The sequence below is a fragment of the Amblyomma mixtum genome, chromosome 3, assembly GCF_055824585.1.
Source record: "Amblyomma mixtum isolate Tamu chromosome 3, ASM5582458v1, whole genome shotgun sequence".
NCBI classification, from domain to species: domain Eukaryota; kingdom Metazoa; phylum Arthropoda; class Arachnida; order Ixodida; family Ixodidae; genus Amblyomma; species Amblyomma mixtum.
This window is the reverse complement of record NC_143014.1, coordinates 307479729-307496836: the sequence shown is the minus strand read 5'-3', so window position 1 is coordinate 307496836 and position 17108 is coordinate 307479729. Positions and strand designations below refer to the sequence as shown.

Sequence of the window (17108 nt, the reverse complement as noted above, 5' to 3'; positions counted from 1 at the left end):
AAGGCAGTTATGTCTCAGCCGTTCACATAATAAATGTGAGGTAGCTTCTTGGTGTGGTCTCTTGCTGCACTGGTTCTCCCACCTTGCTAGGCTGAAATCCTTTGCTCAAGGAAATAAAAAATTATGCAGAAATCTATGAGGAATGTTGCAGTAACTCTCGTGATTGACACCTGAACCACACTATGGTTAAAGCGAACAATGAGGGAGAGAGACGCACGTTCTAGTGGAGGACTCTGAATTAGTTTCGATCACCTGGGGTTTTTTAACATGCATTGACATCGCATAGCATGCAGTCATCCGTGCATTCTGCCTGCGTTCAAATATGGCCGTCATCACTTGGGTTTCACCCCGCGGCTTCAGGCTCAACAGATGAACATATAGCTGCCCATGTGGACAGGATCGCTGTCAGGAACACAAGTGCTCAAAAGATATTAGCTCACATAGAAATAATGGAGCTTTGTAGCAATGACTGCTCATAAAATTGCTTATTGCTTACGCACTGACTGCTTGAGTGTCGAGCGAAATGCACATGATAAAGCAGGGAGTAGAAACAGGGCATGCAATTCATTCAGAGTCACATCGCTGCAGTGAACTTTGTGCAACTGGAAAAATTTTGTGCCGCGTCCTTACGTCATTGTACTGATCTGGCCCTGAATGTCCACGTTTTGGTCGTTTCTTGTGAGCTTCTGGTCAGTGAGCTTATGGTGTGGAACAATGCAACGTGTGCTCAGCCCATGACTGAAGGCTTGCTGAAGTCATCATGGTCATTCTCATCTTTTCATTGTTGCAAAAAGCAGGGAGCACACAAGAATTCTCAAATCCTTTTACAACTCCAATATAACTCCATGTGTTATGCTTTTATTTTTACGTAGAGTATTGAAATGGAAGCTACCGTTACTTTCCACTGCTTATAATTCTACAGCATTTGTTGCAATGCATGGAGCGCCAAAAGAACATTTGTAGCTGAATTTTTTTATCTCCATTTGTTGTCTCGGGACCATCGCTTTAAAAGTGGTGCCAGTGGAGGGGTTGGGGCAGGGTATGTTGCCATCATCAGTGCTGGCTTCAAATGTAATTGCAGCAATGCATTGAACTTGCATCTTTGACGGCAGTAGTAGTATGTGGGCTTGTAAGGTAGATTACAATAAAATAAAATAAAAGTGAGTGTAATAATCTGGGCCTGCCAGAACAGATGAAAATTGTCACACCAGTGTTGCTGTCGTAGCAAAATAAGTGTCTGTTTTCTTGAGCAGATTTTGCACATTGGTGTGCCTACAAAGCTAATTTACTCGGTGGTGTTGCTCTGTTATGATGTTGCGCTCCCTCTGCTCAGTGTTCGCCAATCTTCTTCACTCCTCTGCAGGGCAAGATAGCCTGTGCCAGCATCCTTTTTTTGAAGATGCGGATTTTGCTCAAAATTGAGTAAAAGCATTCGATGTCGATCGCTGGTGGCAAAATCTGTCCGCCTAAAAATTGCAAACGACGTGCTCCCGGTTCACTGTTTTATGAAATTGCAGTAAAATAAACAACTTATTTGTGACAAGAAAGATGCTTAATTCGACTGAAACAATGGAATCGCAGTTAAGTGGAGCACAGTGTCCAAAAAAGCAGCGAGTTTGCTATGTACACAGTTCCGGACACAGAGCCTTTAAACGGTTAAGAGGGCTCACTAGCTGTAAGGCAACTCCAGAACCTGTAAAACACAAAACTACAGGCTTTATGCAGATAAAAGTTGTACATAAATAACCCGGAAAGAAGAAAAAGGGAGGAAATTTTGTAAGCAAGACTTCAACAGTTTATTTTTTTTAAGAGGTGTAAAGAGTGAAAAGTGGCCTTTCAGCCACTTTTTCAGGATATTTGCCCTTTGTTTTGTAGATATTGAAAGTGTCAGTAAAAAATTAGTGCACAGCATTTTCTCTCCTTAAAAAGATGAAGAAAAAGTTGCTGCAGACACTCAAGAGAATTGGTCAGATTTAGGCACACTACAGCTTTTGAGAATGTGTCGACCACACTGGCGAACCCTCCTAAATGACGACAATTGTCATGAAAAATTGGCAGCTGCTTACCCTCAGAATATGATGAGTGATTAGCGGTAGCTGGAGCGTGAACACAATGGTGACAGTGCCACTGGTCACACTCCAATATATGTAGTAGCCTATGAATGATTGGGCAAATTCGTAACTAAGTAGTAGTGTACTCAGCATCACGGTAGCAGTTAGTGCTTCCAGTTCAAATTTCATTGCCCAGGTCGGCCTTCACCAAAGGGTGCAGACCAGGGTAAGTATGGCCGTGCCCCCGAGCCAGCTGATTTTTATCTTTTTGCTTTGATTCTTCCTACGTTGCTTGAAGGAAGGCGCGCAGACTGGACAACAACAATGAAAAACTAGCGGAACTAGCCTATTACAGCTAGCACTTCAAAATAGTAGTGAGCACGAGCTTCCTCGCTGGAATCTGGCTTCTGCCTTTTTGTGAACATTCGGTGACCGGCGCGCGTGTTGTCATCCCAGGGCGGACAATGCTGTGGTGGGCGATGTGCTGGTACTGACTAAGCCCTTGGGCAGTCAGGTGGCAGTGAGCGCCCTCCAGCGGCTAGAACAGCCGGAACGGTGGAACAGGGTGCGCCTGGTCGTGGGCGAGGACGACGTCCACAAGACATGCCACCAGGCCCGCGATTCCATGGCACGTCTGAACTGCGCTGTTCGGGACGACTGCCGTATTTACACAGTTGTAAGTCGACCCCCTTCAGCGCTCTTATATCACATGTCAGGAAAAAAAGGGGGGGGGGGGGGCGGGCATGTCTGGGCTCATTTTAGAATGAAGTATTAGTCACTGACTACTTGTCCACACCATCGCCCATCGTCCTCACAAGAGCTGCCGTCGTCATCGCTGCCATGGTCCCACAGCACGTTCTAACGTCGTCGTCGAGCAAAATTCCCCACTTCGCAAACAACCTCAGCACGTCCCCGTACCGCGAAATCTCACATTTCGGAAACAACCGCACCAGCATATTGCGTGGAACAGCTGAAAATTTTGCATCACTGTAGCCGCCACGCCTGCATCAACCGTTCCAAAACGTCGAACTTGAAGCCCAGCACGCGCAGTTGTTCATTTCTCCGGCGTAAAAAATGACAGCCATCTTGAATGTAGCCGTGAATGAGCGCCAAATGCCTACCGTCCCCCGGAGCACAGGTGATGACTGATGAAGCACCACATTAAAAACTGGTAAAGCATGGCCAGCAGTCAAGACAAATGCGACAAACAGAGCCAAAGAGAAAATATGCGTGAGCAGTATCGGCTCTTCCATCAGCTACTGGCACTCCCCGGAAGCACTGCCATTCCTAGTGGCAGTGCTGGCGCTATTGGAACAGTGGCCCCTCCATCAACTAGCGAAGCTCCCGTGAGCGCCAAGTAATACTTCCAAGCAAGCGTGCAGAGTAACCGAATGCTACTGGGTAGAGGCGTAGAGCAAACATAAACGTGCAAACACGCTTTAGTATCCCTGATATCTTGTTTGTCTCGCCTTTATTTATGGTGCTATGCTTTGGTTTCGATTATAAGTCGCCCCCCCCCCCCCTCACTTCGGATTTTCAGATTAAAAAAAAAATATAGATAGACTTAAAATTGTGTAGATACGGTGGTTGTCAGCATTACAGTGAAATAAGCGTTTTTTCTTCCATATCCTCCTTGTTCATACAGCTGACACTGGAACTGACACTGAAGTTGACAGCGACAGTGTCAGCTGTCATCACATGAGCACCCCTTCAACTCTCCTACACTGTCGCCTTTTTTCCTTGTGCAGCTGTGCTGTTGATGCACAAGTACAATGCCCACAGTGCCACAGATGTGCGTGGTGGCGGCCTCCTGGGCCATGCGCAGCTGCTGGCTCAGGCACAGAAGAACGATGTCTCGTTTGTCAACCACAACCTGCCAGTGCTGGCCAAGATGGCTGCCGTGGCCAAGGCCTGTGGCTCCACCTTCCAACTGCTGCAGGGTTTTTGCCCCGAGCCTTCTGGTGAGTAGCGCACAGCTGCTGAATAACTGTAGGAGGTAGCCAGGGGGGCTTCAGACTGGGTTGAACTCCAGTCTCTTTAGTTACATAAACGGGAACCATAGTAAGGCTCTGGGCTTTCTGTGTTCTCCTGACATCTAGAAGAAGAAATAAAGATATAGATTTGTTATGGCCGATATTGTTGCATCTTGAAGAAGAAGGTTCAGTGCTATTGTTATGCTGGTGTAATTGGAAATTTTGATTCAGGCCGGCAACGTTTTATTAAAAACTTCCAAAAGTGTCAATGTTCAAGAACTTGGAAACTTAGTTTTGTACAGCGTTACAGAGAAACTTAGTTTATATAACATTACAAGTTTGTGATGAAAAGAAGGTACTGAAAATTATTTAGCCTGTTCGTATTAGGGCACGAAAATTTATTCTTCCTTGTTTTGCCCAACCTGCCTGGACCATAATGTGAGGTCTGCAGCATTGTGTAAAATAAATTTAAAGGAAGTCTGAGGACAGTTCCATCCAATTTTTGTTTGTAAAACTTGTGTTTCTCCTCAGTGTCTGTGTAAAACATGCAAAACTGCCGCCCTATATAATGGTGTGCGTGTCACATGATATTTATTTCACTTGTTTCAGTGCAGTTTCACTTCTTGATAAAGACCCAGCAGAGTTAGGGTGCCGTCTTCACCCGCTCTAAATGACTCGACGGGTGTAGCTTACAGAATATTGATGCTATGTTGCAAATGTGCTCAACACTTTGAAGTAACGTAATGTAACGTGTATAGCATTTGTACAAAGTATGCATAGTTGTGTCCTGTAATAGTTGTGACTCATGACTCATAGTCATTCTGCAACATAGCATGACTCAGCACTTTAATGCTTACATATTCTCACATGTGTCTCTGCTGAATTTTGACATTGTTACAAATTTGCTGCATCGTAAAAGGATTCCTGAAACTAAGGGACTACTGGCACCAACGTACGGGACACCTGATTAACAGTGCGGAGTATGCTAGGTCAAGGAAGGTTGGTAACATCACAGTAAATCTCCATATATCAACTTGTTTTTGCAGTTCATTCAAACTGTAAATGTTTTTAAAGCTACTGATTGCATAAAAATGGGGAAGCTTGCATTGTTTTCAAAATGGTACCTTTTCAAAGCATACATATTTTCCACATTTGCTGTTCATAGGTATTACCACGGCCGCTAGATACAAAGCGCAAAGCGAGGTGCGGCCCGCCACGTCGCACAGAAACGGCGTCTTGGGCCTAGTTCTCCGTGCGCCCGCCGCGGCGCCACTGCTCGGGGACAACTGCTCGCAGGGAAACGCCGCGACAGCTGCGTCGGTACGCCCGTTGCTCACTGTTTGAGGGCGTAAACAGTGCGCTTCCTAGTGCCTCATTAAAGACTGCATTTTTCAGTCGTCATTGAAAGCGCCGATTATGCCACAAATCACCGCAGCAGGTGGGAATCCCCCTTCTAGTGTACGCCTGAACGCTGTCCATAACGGCCGCCTATACTATGCACGACCGGGCCAGCGGCTCTACCTCAGGATGTAGCGTTAATGTGCACGAAGCTTTCATTCTATTTTTAAGTTAAAAGCCTTTTATGGCTCATGACTCGCCAGCGTGTCCGTCCGTCCATGCGTCCGCGGCAGCTGTCAATAATGGTTACTTGAAAAGTCAGTAACGATAGTTAAAGGTGTGGTTGTAGATGTACGAACAGTAATGATGATTAGTTAATGATACCCACTAAACGCGCACACTGCGCATGCGCAGTGCCCCATGCGCAATGCTCAGGTGGTTTAACAACGGCGCATGTGCACTGACGTCAAAAGTTTGCACAATGGTCGTATCACCGAGAGCTCTCTCAGGTGCTCTCTGAACGTTGATTGAGGAAGGATGCAGCTCGCGCGCGCTCCAATGTCGCCCGCTACGAAACGCGCTCGCGAATTTAGAGATGTAAAATTTCAAGAAATTTTGAATGGCATAAAAAAACCGTTTTTTTTTCAGGGTTTTTTTCATGAAAAATTGGAAATTTTGCAAAATGTGACAAAAACATTTATTTTTAACAGCACAACGATCAATGATAATGCTCCGAAGTTCAGTCGAATATGCAGTTATAGATGTCATATTGTGAAACGAACTTCATTTCATTTCCTCTTTATTTCCTTTCCTTTCGAAAAGGTAAGAGCTGGGACTAAAAGCTGAAAAAACAGCTTGACAGGGGCCCCGGCCCCTACATGGTGGCACTGCAGCGTGTCGGAAACAACACCAACATAACAAACGAAAAATAAATACAGATACATATTACAAAGGCAATATAGTTCGAGCGCAAGAAATAAATACAAATTCAACATTGCAAGGCATTAACAGTTTGTAACGCTTCAGGCACAGAAAACAAAGAAAAGAAAAAAACAGATGAAGTACAATGTGTTGGACATTCTGGACACAGTATGTAACAAATTGAAGCGACAGTAAATTTCTACAAAACGCCTCACATTACAAGATCTAAGAAAACTATAATAATTTCTGCCGACAGAAATGACTGATGGTATGTTTAGGTTCGTATGCTGGATCGAAATTTGACGACTCTAAACTATTGAGTAATGTGGGAGTAATATATTTCAAAGATTGCGTTTGGTGTGAGGTGCGCGGTGTAGGTACAAGCCATTTTAACTTGTGCCTCGTAAGGCGAGGTCTGGCGTTTTCTTGTAGTTTTCTTGTAGTTTCTTGCAGTTCTTGTTCTATTGCACCGAGAAGATAAAAAATGATTTGCACTTCAGGCGAATATGGAGATATAAATATCATATTTGTCGAACGAACTTCTTGTTCTATTGCACCGAGAAAGGGAACATGAAAACTGATCTATTAGTCACTCCATATCTGACTCAGAGGCACTGTCGCTTGTTGCGGCACTATGCGCAGCAGAACCGCTTACGTGCACAGCAGCCTATATTATTTATGCCGTGTGTGTCGGGCTGTAGAATTTGTAGCCATTTTGTTCTACTTCAGCCGCGAGTTCAAGTATTAGTGTGTTTTGAAGTCAAGCCTGGATCTTATATGTGACCTAGCCTTCTGTTGTGTCCCCTTATTGCTTTTGTGTGTGTGCGCCCCCGCACCCTCCTCCTAACGACCACTCGCATCCTCCTCCTAACGACCACCCGCATCCTCCTCCTAACGACCACTCGCATCCTCCTCCTAACGACCACTCGCATCCTCCTCCTAACGACCACTTGCCCCTCGTCGCACGCTGTCGCCAGATGCCCCCCCATGGTGCGCCCCCGCATCCTCCTCCTGTTTTGGGAAGCCACTCCCTCCCGTGGACGCTTCTCCGCTCCCTCCTTTCTTCGGGCGGCCAGTTCGGCTCCTGCCTCGGTCGACGCTGGTCGCACCCTCATCGGCTTTAAATAAACGAAGTCTTAAAGTACCGTGTGCGTCTTTCGCTGCATTCAACACAGCGACCGGACACGACAGTGGCGACGAGAAAGTGGATTCGACCCGCGCTACGCAACGCTATTGACAAGCCATGGCTACGCGAGGGTTTCACAATCAGATACCAGAGTTCAACGGCTCATCGTGGTCATCGTGGGTTGGACGCCTTCAGTTCTACTTTGAAGCTAACAACATCACAGACCCAGCCTTGAAGAGGGCCAACCTGCTGACGCTGTGCGGGGAGCAGACCTACGATACTGTCTGCGCCCTTATTCAGCCAAGCACACCAGCGGCAGTGTCTTACGACGACATCGTAAAAGCGCTGCAAAAGCACTACGACCGAAGGCCATCCGAGGTCTACAGCCGGGCTCGCTTCCAACGACGAGATCAACTGGGAGGAGAAACTGTGAGCGCCTACGTAGCCGCGCTCAAGAAGCTCGCTGCCGACTGCAATTTTGGAACGCTGTCGACAACAGCTACCGGGCAGGAGGGAGACGCAGCTTCTTCTGCTAACACCACCATGCTTCCCTTGGACGTGATGTTACGCGACAGATTTGTGTGCGGACTGAGTGACGAGTCACTGCAGCAGCGCCTGTTCGCTGAGAAGGACCTCACATTCAGCAAAGCTTACGACATCGCCGTTCGAGCGGAGAGCGCCGGTCACCAGCAGAGAGGGATTCGCCGGAACACCGAGCCGGTACACCAGACAAGCAACCAGGTGCGCAAGCCTTCTGTTGTTGTAAAATCGGTCAAAAAGGCACAACGCTGCTGGCGGTGTGACGACCAACACAACCCCCAGGGATGTCGATTCCAGTCAGCCACGTGTAATTTTTGCCACAAGCGAGGGCATATCGAAAGAGCATGCATTACGAAACGGAGACTTGCCAAGATAAAGTCACCTTCCCAGCCTAATCACAGCGTCAACGCCTCAGAGAATACGCCGCTATCTGATCTCCATGGAACAACATCAGCAACACCATCTGTGTTGTACGACCTGAACACCATGAATCTCGGCACGCGACCGAAGATTTTTACAGAAGTAAGCGTACATCACCAGCTGATTAAGTTCGAGATGGACTCCGGCGCAGCCTGTACTCTGATCAGTGAGGACACGTTCCGAACTTCATGGCCATCTGACGCACCCGCCCTGCAACAAGACGACACGCACCTTCGAACGTGGTCAGGACAGAATCTGCCACTATTGGGCTCTGCCAACGTGCAGGTTAACTACAACGGCCAGACCCATACGCTACCTCTGCTTGTTGTGAAGGGCACAGGATCAAGCCTTCTAGGGAGAAACTGGTTTTCTCCACTAGGCGTGATGATATGCGGCCTACACCAGACGCCGAGCCAGAACATGGTTGAGCAACTGCAAGAGAAATACGAAAGAGTATTCTCGGAACAGATTCCAGGAAACGAAGGGCCCCCGGTCACACTGGAGTTGTTGGACAACGCGCAACCCAAATTTCTGAAGGCCAGGCCGGTGCCGTTTGCTCTCCGAGATTCAGTTGAAAAAGAGTTGGACAAACTGGAGCAGCAAGGTGTCATCGAGCCGACGCAGCATTCAGAATGGGCCACACCACTTGTCGTAGTTCGCAAGAAGAACGGAACCATACGCCTCTGCGGAGACTACCGGAGCACCGTCAATCTTGCGACTAAAGCGTCCTCTTACCCGCTACCGACACCTGAAGAAGTATTCAGTGTACTACGTGGCGCAAGAGTCTTCAGCACATTGGACCTCACCCAGGCGTATCAGCAGCTGAAGGTGAGCGAGTCAACTGCTGAATTATTGGCAATTAACACACTGAAAGGCTTGTACAAAGTCAAGCGACTGCCTTTTGGCGTAGCTGCAGCCCCGGCCATATTTCAAAAATTCATGGAGACAGTGCTTCAGGGCATCCCAGGAGTTTGTGTCTACCTTGACGATGTCATCATCAGTGGCACTTCCACTGAAGAGCATGCAGTGCGCCTAGAGCTCGTTCTCGAAAGGCTAGCAAACGCTAATTTGTGCATAAGCAAATCGAAGTGCTGTTTTGCGGTGCCAGAGGTGCAATTTCTGGGACACCGAATTGATGCGGAAGGCATTCACCCTACCGAGGACAAAGTGCGAGCGATCACAGAAGCACGAGCTCCAACAAACAAGCAGGAGCTACAGGCTTTTCTCGGACTCTTGACGTTCTACGACCGGTTCTTGGAACAAAGAGCTACCGTGGCCAACGACTTATACGAACTCCTTCGGAAAGATGTGACATGGACATGGTCGCCACGCCATCAGCAGTCATTCGATGCCCTGAAAGACCTGATTCGAAGATGTACAGTCCTCCGCCACTACGACGAAAGGAAGCCTCTGCTTTTGGCTTGCGACGCATCACCGTACGGAGTCGGCGCGGTTCTATCGCAAACTGACGAGCAAGGAAGGGAAGCTCCCATCGCCTTCGCCTCACGTACGTTGTCGCAAGCAGAACGCAACTACGCGCAACTTGACAAAGAAGGGCTAGCCATCGTCTACGCGGCGACACATTTTCACCAGTACATTGCCGGCCGGAAGGTGACCTTTATAACCGATCACCGACCGCTATTGGGCATTCTGGGACCACAAAGGCCTATGCCACCAACTTTGTCTCCGCGAATGACACGTTGGTGCATCAAACTCTCAGCGTACGACTACGCTCTGGTCTACCGCAATGGGAGTAAACATCAAAACGCCGATGCGCTAAGCCGTCTGCCACTAGACGCAACTGTTGACGAACCATTTCCACCAGGAGACGTTCTGATGTTCGAAGCACTGCCAGAACCTCCGCTTACAGCAGGCACAGTTGCAGCATCTACGCAGAAGTGCGCAGCTCTCCGGCTAGTTTACACAGCTGTTCAACAAGGCAACGTGCATAAACTCAAAGGGGACAACTTCGACGCTTACCGCAGGCGAGCTACAGAGTTGAGCACCCATCGCGGCTGCATCATATTTGGGTCCCGAGTTGTGATGCCGAGAGAACTACGCGCACAAGCTATGTCTCTCATCCACGCCGGACATCGGGGCATCGTTGCAATGAAAAAGTGTGCCAGAAGCTACATGTGGTGGCCTGGCATTGACAACGACATCGAAACAGTGGTGCGAGAATGCAAGCCTTGCCAGAGCAGCCGGAGCGCCCCGCCGAAAGCTCCTGTCCCAGAATGGGAAAAGCCAGACACACCATGGCACACACTGCACATTGATTTTGCAGGACCAATTGAGGGCTGCACTTTCCTTGTGGTCGTAGATGCCTACACAAAGTGGCTTGAGATAAGGCAAATGGGACAGACGACTTCGGCAGCAGTCATTGACAACCTCCGATCACTATTTGCAACGTTCGGCCTGCCGCGCAAGGTAGTGTCGGACAACGGAACACCGTTTGTGTCTGCGGAGATCCTCAAGTTTTATCGCGACAACGGGATCTCATCAGTTACATCGGCCCCCTACCACCCAGCGACAAACGGACAAGCCGAGCGCTACGTAGCCGAGCTAAAACGCGCCCTTGAAAGAGATCAGACAGGCTCGCTGCAGCGCCGCCTTGCGCGCTTTCTCTTCAAGCAGCACAGACGGTTCAGAGCACAACAGGCGAGACCCCCTCGAAAATGATGTTCGAGCGTGAAATGCGAACCCAGCTCACAGCCATCCTCCCCGAGCCAAAGGCAGAGACGTTCCGGGAAGAAAAAGCAATTCCGCGCTGCGGCACGCTTAATGAGGGGCAGCGCGTCCTCGCCCGACAGTTTCTGAAAAAGCCACGCTGGGAGGAAGCTACAATTGTCAGACGCATAGGCCTGCGCTCTTGGCTCGTCAACATACATGGCACAGTAGCACGCCGACATCTCAACCAGCTGCGTAGATTTACGACGCCGTCTGAGAGCTGTCCGCCAGCGGAGAGAACACGTGCACCATCTTCCCACATAGCCTGGCACCTCTTCCCGGAAGAAGAGACTTCGCCCAGGACAGACCTAGGAGACACAGCGAACAACAGCCAGCCTACAAGTGTTTCTCCCCCGAGCGCACAAAGCCAGCGCGCCTCCACGCGTGAGCGCCGACCCCCTGCACGATACCAGGCAACTTTCTAAGGGGGAAGGAAGTGTTGTGTCCCCTTATTGCTTTTGTGTGTGTGCGCCCCCGCACCCTCCTCCTAACGACCACTCGCATCCTCCTCCTAACGACCACCCGCATCCTCCTCCTAACGACCACTCGCATCCTCCTCCTAACGACCACTTGCCCCTCGTCGCACGCTGTCGCCAGATGCCCCCCCATGGTGCGCCCCCGCATCCTCCTCCTGTTTTGGGAAGCCACTCCCTCCCGTGGACGCTTCTCCGCTCCCTCCTTTCTTCGGGCGGCCAGTTCGGCTCCTGCCTCGGTCGACGCTGGTCGCACCCTCATCGGCTTTAAATAAACGAAGTCTTAAAGTACCGTGTGCGTCTTTCGCTGCATTCAACACAGCGACCGGACACGACACCTTCAAACCGCGTACTCGCAGCACGAAGGTTTTAAAAGCACTACCTGGCACCGGCGATGACGACTTCTCTAATCGTTCAACGATGCGCGCTGTAATGGTTTTTAAAGCAAAAACAAAAATCTAAACTAAAAGCAAGCAATCATGAAACCTAGAAATTGCATTGTGAAATTTTCGATGTTTTTTTCATTTTTTCTCATCTGAAAAAAAAAACACGAAAAAATCCGTTTTTTTCCAAAATTGCAGTGTTTTTTTCAGGCCTTCACATCTCTACTCGCGATGCCGTACGGAAGCGTTCAAGAGTCGCCAAACAATCTTCAACAGTTGCCAAGCAGAGGGCAGCGACAGAGGCGGTTAGAGGCGGTTAATGTGCTCCCTGAATTTTATTCACTTCTCGCTACCCCATGTAGACGGTGAATGAGACGGACACGCACAGCTGGTCACACGCTGTAAATTTCGCTTCGTGTCACGTCGAATATTGGCTCTTAAATACACAAGTTATTGCAATTTATAAAAAATAAAAAAAACGATCATTATAGCTGAAGTTGTCGAACTTCATAAGCCCACCTGCAGCCGAGAAAACCACAAAGTACTTGACACATTTATTGCATGGTCATACAAGAAAGGAAGGAACCATTCACAGACGAAGAACCTTCCTTGACCTTACTTTTTGTAGCCAATCTGTAAAATGCAAAGAACATACCAGAGACCTGTCGCTTGGCACCCACTTGCGTCCTTTCCCTGACAGTCCTTGGCGAGCGATATTTTCAGCCACGCTTCTCGACGCTGTAGTTCGGAGGGAAACCCGTGATTTCTCACAGTTGGCTGTTTTCTGGAGTTTGTGACGGACAGTGGCACACAGCAGATGAGCGGTATCGTGCCCCATACACGTCCCTGACCTCCACACACGCATGCACCAAAAGCCCAAAGCGTGCATGGCAGACACGAGGCAAACATTCATTCACGCGCACACGAAAAGTCCAAATCCAGCACCGCAGACGCGAGGCAAACGTGCTCACTCACGCGCACAGCAGAAAATCCAAAGAAAGCACTGCAGACATGAGGAACGTGGGTAGTAGTAGTAGTGGTTTTTATTTTGCATTGAATATGGAAGGCAAACGCGGTTTTACACGAGGCAAACGCGCTCGAACATGACGAAGCAAGGAGCGCTTCGGGAGTCCACTCCCGGGAAACCGGGCGGCCTGTCCCCGAACAGTGGCGCCCCCACCGAAAACAGCGGCCGCGACTGTAAACTCCGCCAGGACATGCTCACGCATTGTCGGCGGCGCGACGTGGCTGGCCGCACCTCGCTTTGCGCTTTGCATCAAGCGGCCGTGGTATTACTGGCATTTTTTCAAAGCTGTCCTCTGGAATCTCATTTGAAAACTAGTTTTTATGCTTCTAGTGGAGGTTCTTTTACAGATGTAGTTGTTAGAGAAACGTTTTAGGAGAAAGTGGTGGCAGGGCTGATTGTGAAGGAAAATGAGAGGAACACTCGGGCACTCGAGCTTGGCACGGTGAGGAGGGAGAGGTTTTGAGGAGAGGGAATAGGTGGTAGCTGTCACAGGAAGCACTCCATGCTTTGGCACTCGAGTCTGGGACACTTACTCTTTCAAGGAGGATGTTGCGAGCAGGAGAAGCATATTCATTCTTTAAGTTGTGTCCTGCATCAGGGGCCTTCATCTTTTTAGCCTTGGGGTACTCCAGCAATACGAGACCTTACCATTCTGTGGTCGCTGCAACGGACCTTACCGAGGACATCCACATCCTCTACGATGCCAGGGTGTGCACACAGTATGAAGTCTATTTCATTTTTAGTCTCACCATTGGGGCTCTTCCACGTCCACTTCCGTCTCAGCGATAGCGTGCGAGAGCTGATGAAAGCTCTTTTCCTGCTCGTCTCCCCATATCCACGGAGAAGACTTTCTTAGCAATCTTGCCAAGGGCGCTTGCAGTCGCACACAGTTAGGAATGAAATGGCGATAGTATCCCACCATGCCAAGGTAACGGCGAACACCGCTCACATCTTTAGGCGCAGGAAACTCCAGGATCCCCCGAAGCTTCTCTGGATCAGGAGACACCTGTCCCCGTTTTACTCGATATCCAAGCAAGCTCACCTGAGCCTGGCAGATTTGCACCTTTGCGGGATTGAGCGTGATGCCAGCCGCCCTGAGATTTCCCAGGACATCTCTCAGGTGATCGAGGTGCTCCTCGAAAGTTTGAGAGTAGACGATCACATCGTCCAGGTATGCGAGAGCGTGATGCCATCTGGCGTCTCCGAGTACACGGTCCATCAGCCTTTGGAATGTGCTCGGAGCTCCGGACAAACCGAAAGGCATTCTCGTGAAGTGAAACAGACCTCTGTGACACGTGAAGGCCGTTTTGCACTCATCGCCCGGCCGCATTTCGACCTGCAGGTACCCCTTACTTGCGTCAAGAATCGAGAAGAACTTAGCGCCGCCGAGATTTGAGACGATCTCGTCTATTCTCGGGAAGGGGTACGCATCTTTCTTTGTGACCGCATTCAGCCGCCGATAGTCAACGCACAAGCGCCACGTGCGATCTTTCTTCGGCACAAGAACCACTGGGAACCCCCAGGGACTGGAAGAGCGGCATATGAGACCAGCATCGAGCAACTCCTGGAGCGCCTCGTCGATAGCTTGCCGTCTGGCAGCACTGACGGGCCTTGGGTTACATTTCCAGGGCAGCGCGTCACTCGTATCTATGCGGTGCTGCACCAAACTAGTGCATCCCGGCTGGTCCGTGAATATCTCGTCAAAGTCATCCAACAACGACAAGAGGCGGTCACGTTCGAGCTGTGTCAGCGCACCGGCATCTGCCAGTAAGTTGTGCATTTTCTCCCCCGATCTCGGAGGAAACCTGTGCTGACATGCCGCCGCTGCCGATCTCGGCATTGGGCGGGGAAACCCGCTGTCTCTTAGCTCGCCGACATCTGTCGGTACAGCCTGCTTTCCCTTCTCCGACCTCGGAGAGGGCGCATTGAAGCGGGCCGCTGCTGCCGATCCCGGCATTTGGCGGTGCGGGCTTTGCTCGTGGGAGGTATTTCGCTCCTCCGCGGGCGTGTCGGCCGTGCGTTCTGACAACGATCTCGTTGCAGTCGGCGGGTCGACAAAGGGCCTCAGTGGGGCGCACGGGTTCTCCCGATATCCGCCACGGGCGATGTCTACAACCAGTCCAGTTTTCGCCAAGAACTCTCGGCCTAGAATAACTGGCACTGTGAGACCAGGCAGGTGAACGAAACGCATTCTGCGCACACGCTGATCCCAGCGCACTGCGAGGCGAACGTCACCACAGGACCGCACTTCTCCGCTAGCTAGCTGGAGTGGCGTCCTTCGCTGTCGCAACCGAACGGATCTCCGCCGGAGCTGGGAAACGACCTCGTCTCCTATTAGCGAGATGCTTGCCCCCGTGTCCAGCAACGCCTTAAAGGTTCTCCCCGCAACTGCGAGGTCCATGAAAGGCGCAGGCGTGTTAGTTGGTTCTCCAACTTTGAACGCGGACGTGACGGGGATGGGCTCCCGAGCGTTGGTAGCCTCCGCCGGTGCTGCTACCGGCGGCCTGCCTCGTTTCCCGATCTCGAGGGGCAGTTTCTGGCTATGTGACCACTCTGGCCACAATTAAAGCAGCGCACAGATCTCCATGCTTCTCGCTGCGACGCTCGGGGGGTCTCAGTGGCACCTCGGCCATCCAGCCGTACACGGACCTCCGTGGGTGCTTTCTGAGCAGGCGTGGGCTTTTGTGGCGGTACCCCGCAGATCTCTGGGGGTTGTGTATCAGCACTCCGCAGCCCGTACCTGTAAGGATCCAGAGCACGATCCGATATTTCGAACGGCATCCGCTCGTTCGTGAACGCACCTGCCATGGGAGTGATCTCACCCCTTATCGCTGCAACGCCGCTCCAGGCACACCTTGGCTCGAGGCACTCCTCAGCCGGCGGTGGGGGCCGGTATTTACGGGCCGCTGAAATTTGAGCCTGGACTCGGCGCGCTTCAATGGCAAGCTCGTTCAAATCGCTGCATCTGCAGCCCCTCAAGTAGAGGGAAAATGTCGGATGGCTCTGCCGGATGACACGTTCCACTCGCTCCGAACTCGGAGCTCCTGGGTCTGCATATTCATACAGCTCTTGCATCGCTCGTACGAACTCGACAAGCGATTCATCCGGGGCCTGTGTCCGCAGTTCAAGCTCTCGTCGCATACGCAGCTTGTAATCGTATGGAAGGAACTCCTCCCTGAACAAGCGTCGAAAATCAGCCATGTTGCCTGCTGTGTGGCCAACCATCTGGTACCACCGGGCGGCTTGATCAACGAGTGCGACGGGGAGAACTCGTCTCAGAATCTCGCTCTCGCTCAGGTCACTCGCTAGCTCGTACCGGCGCAGGGCCAGCAGAAAGTCATTCGCACTTTGCTTGTCGCTGTAGCCACTGTAATTCGGTATCGGCACTCCGATCCGAGGGCCGGGCGAGCGCGCTAATTGCAACATCTGCTGCAAAGCGTTTGCGAGGACGTTTGCGATGTTCTCTCCCTCTGCCGGACACACTGCGCGCTCTTCAGCCACCTGGCTGGGTGCGCGTCCCACATTTGCGGGCGTAGTTAGAGCGGGGCCAACTGGCCAGCTTTTGTTGCCTTCGCCAACTGGCGGTGGCTTGTAGTGGTGCTCGGGACCTCCCGGACCAAGTTGCGCTGCGTCACCCTCTGCCATCTGGCGGGGAGCGCGGCCCGCATCTGCGGGCGTTGACGCAGTTAGACCACCTGGTCTGAATGCGTGCGCAGGAGTTGAAAGGAGCGAGTAGCCGGCGCCAACTGGCAATGGCTCTACGAGCAGTCCAGGATCTCCTGGGTGGAAACTCGGTTGGCGAACCGCATCTGCGGACGCGCCTGAGACGTAGCGGAGCGTTTGGAAGCCATTGCCACCTGGCTTGGACTTTCCTTGCTGGCCGGGATCTCCCGCCGCGTAACCAGCTGCGCGACCCACATCTGCGGGAGCGCCTGGGGACACGTTCAGCAGAACGGAACTCCTGTAGCCACAGCCATCTGGCTGCTCCAGCTCGGAGTATTCACCAGGAACTCCTGGCGCAATATTTCGGACGCCAGCCGCGCCTGCGGCTTCATGCATAGCGCCACACGGACCTTGCGCTACCGCATCCGCGGTCTGTTTAGATGTGGCCACGGAAACGATGCTCGAG

The 17108-nt window shown here is 51.0% G+C and overlaps 1 protein-coding gene across 1 annotated transcript in view; it reads left to right on the top strand.

Annotated features, from left to right (window-relative positions):
- The window catches only part of LOC149355528 (inactive selenide, water dikinase-like protein), a 31739-nt gene that overhangs the window by 1754 nt on the left and 12877 nt on the right, over positions 1 to 17108 (top strand). Inside the window, exons 2-3 of the mRNA XM_089576134.1 lie at positions 2508 to 2692; positions 3800 to 4012. Coding sequence (XP_089432260.1) covers positions 2508 to 2692; positions 3800 to 4012 — 398 coding nt within the window. The remainder of the gene's footprint in view (positions 1 to 2507; positions 2693 to 3799; positions 4013 to 17108) is intronic.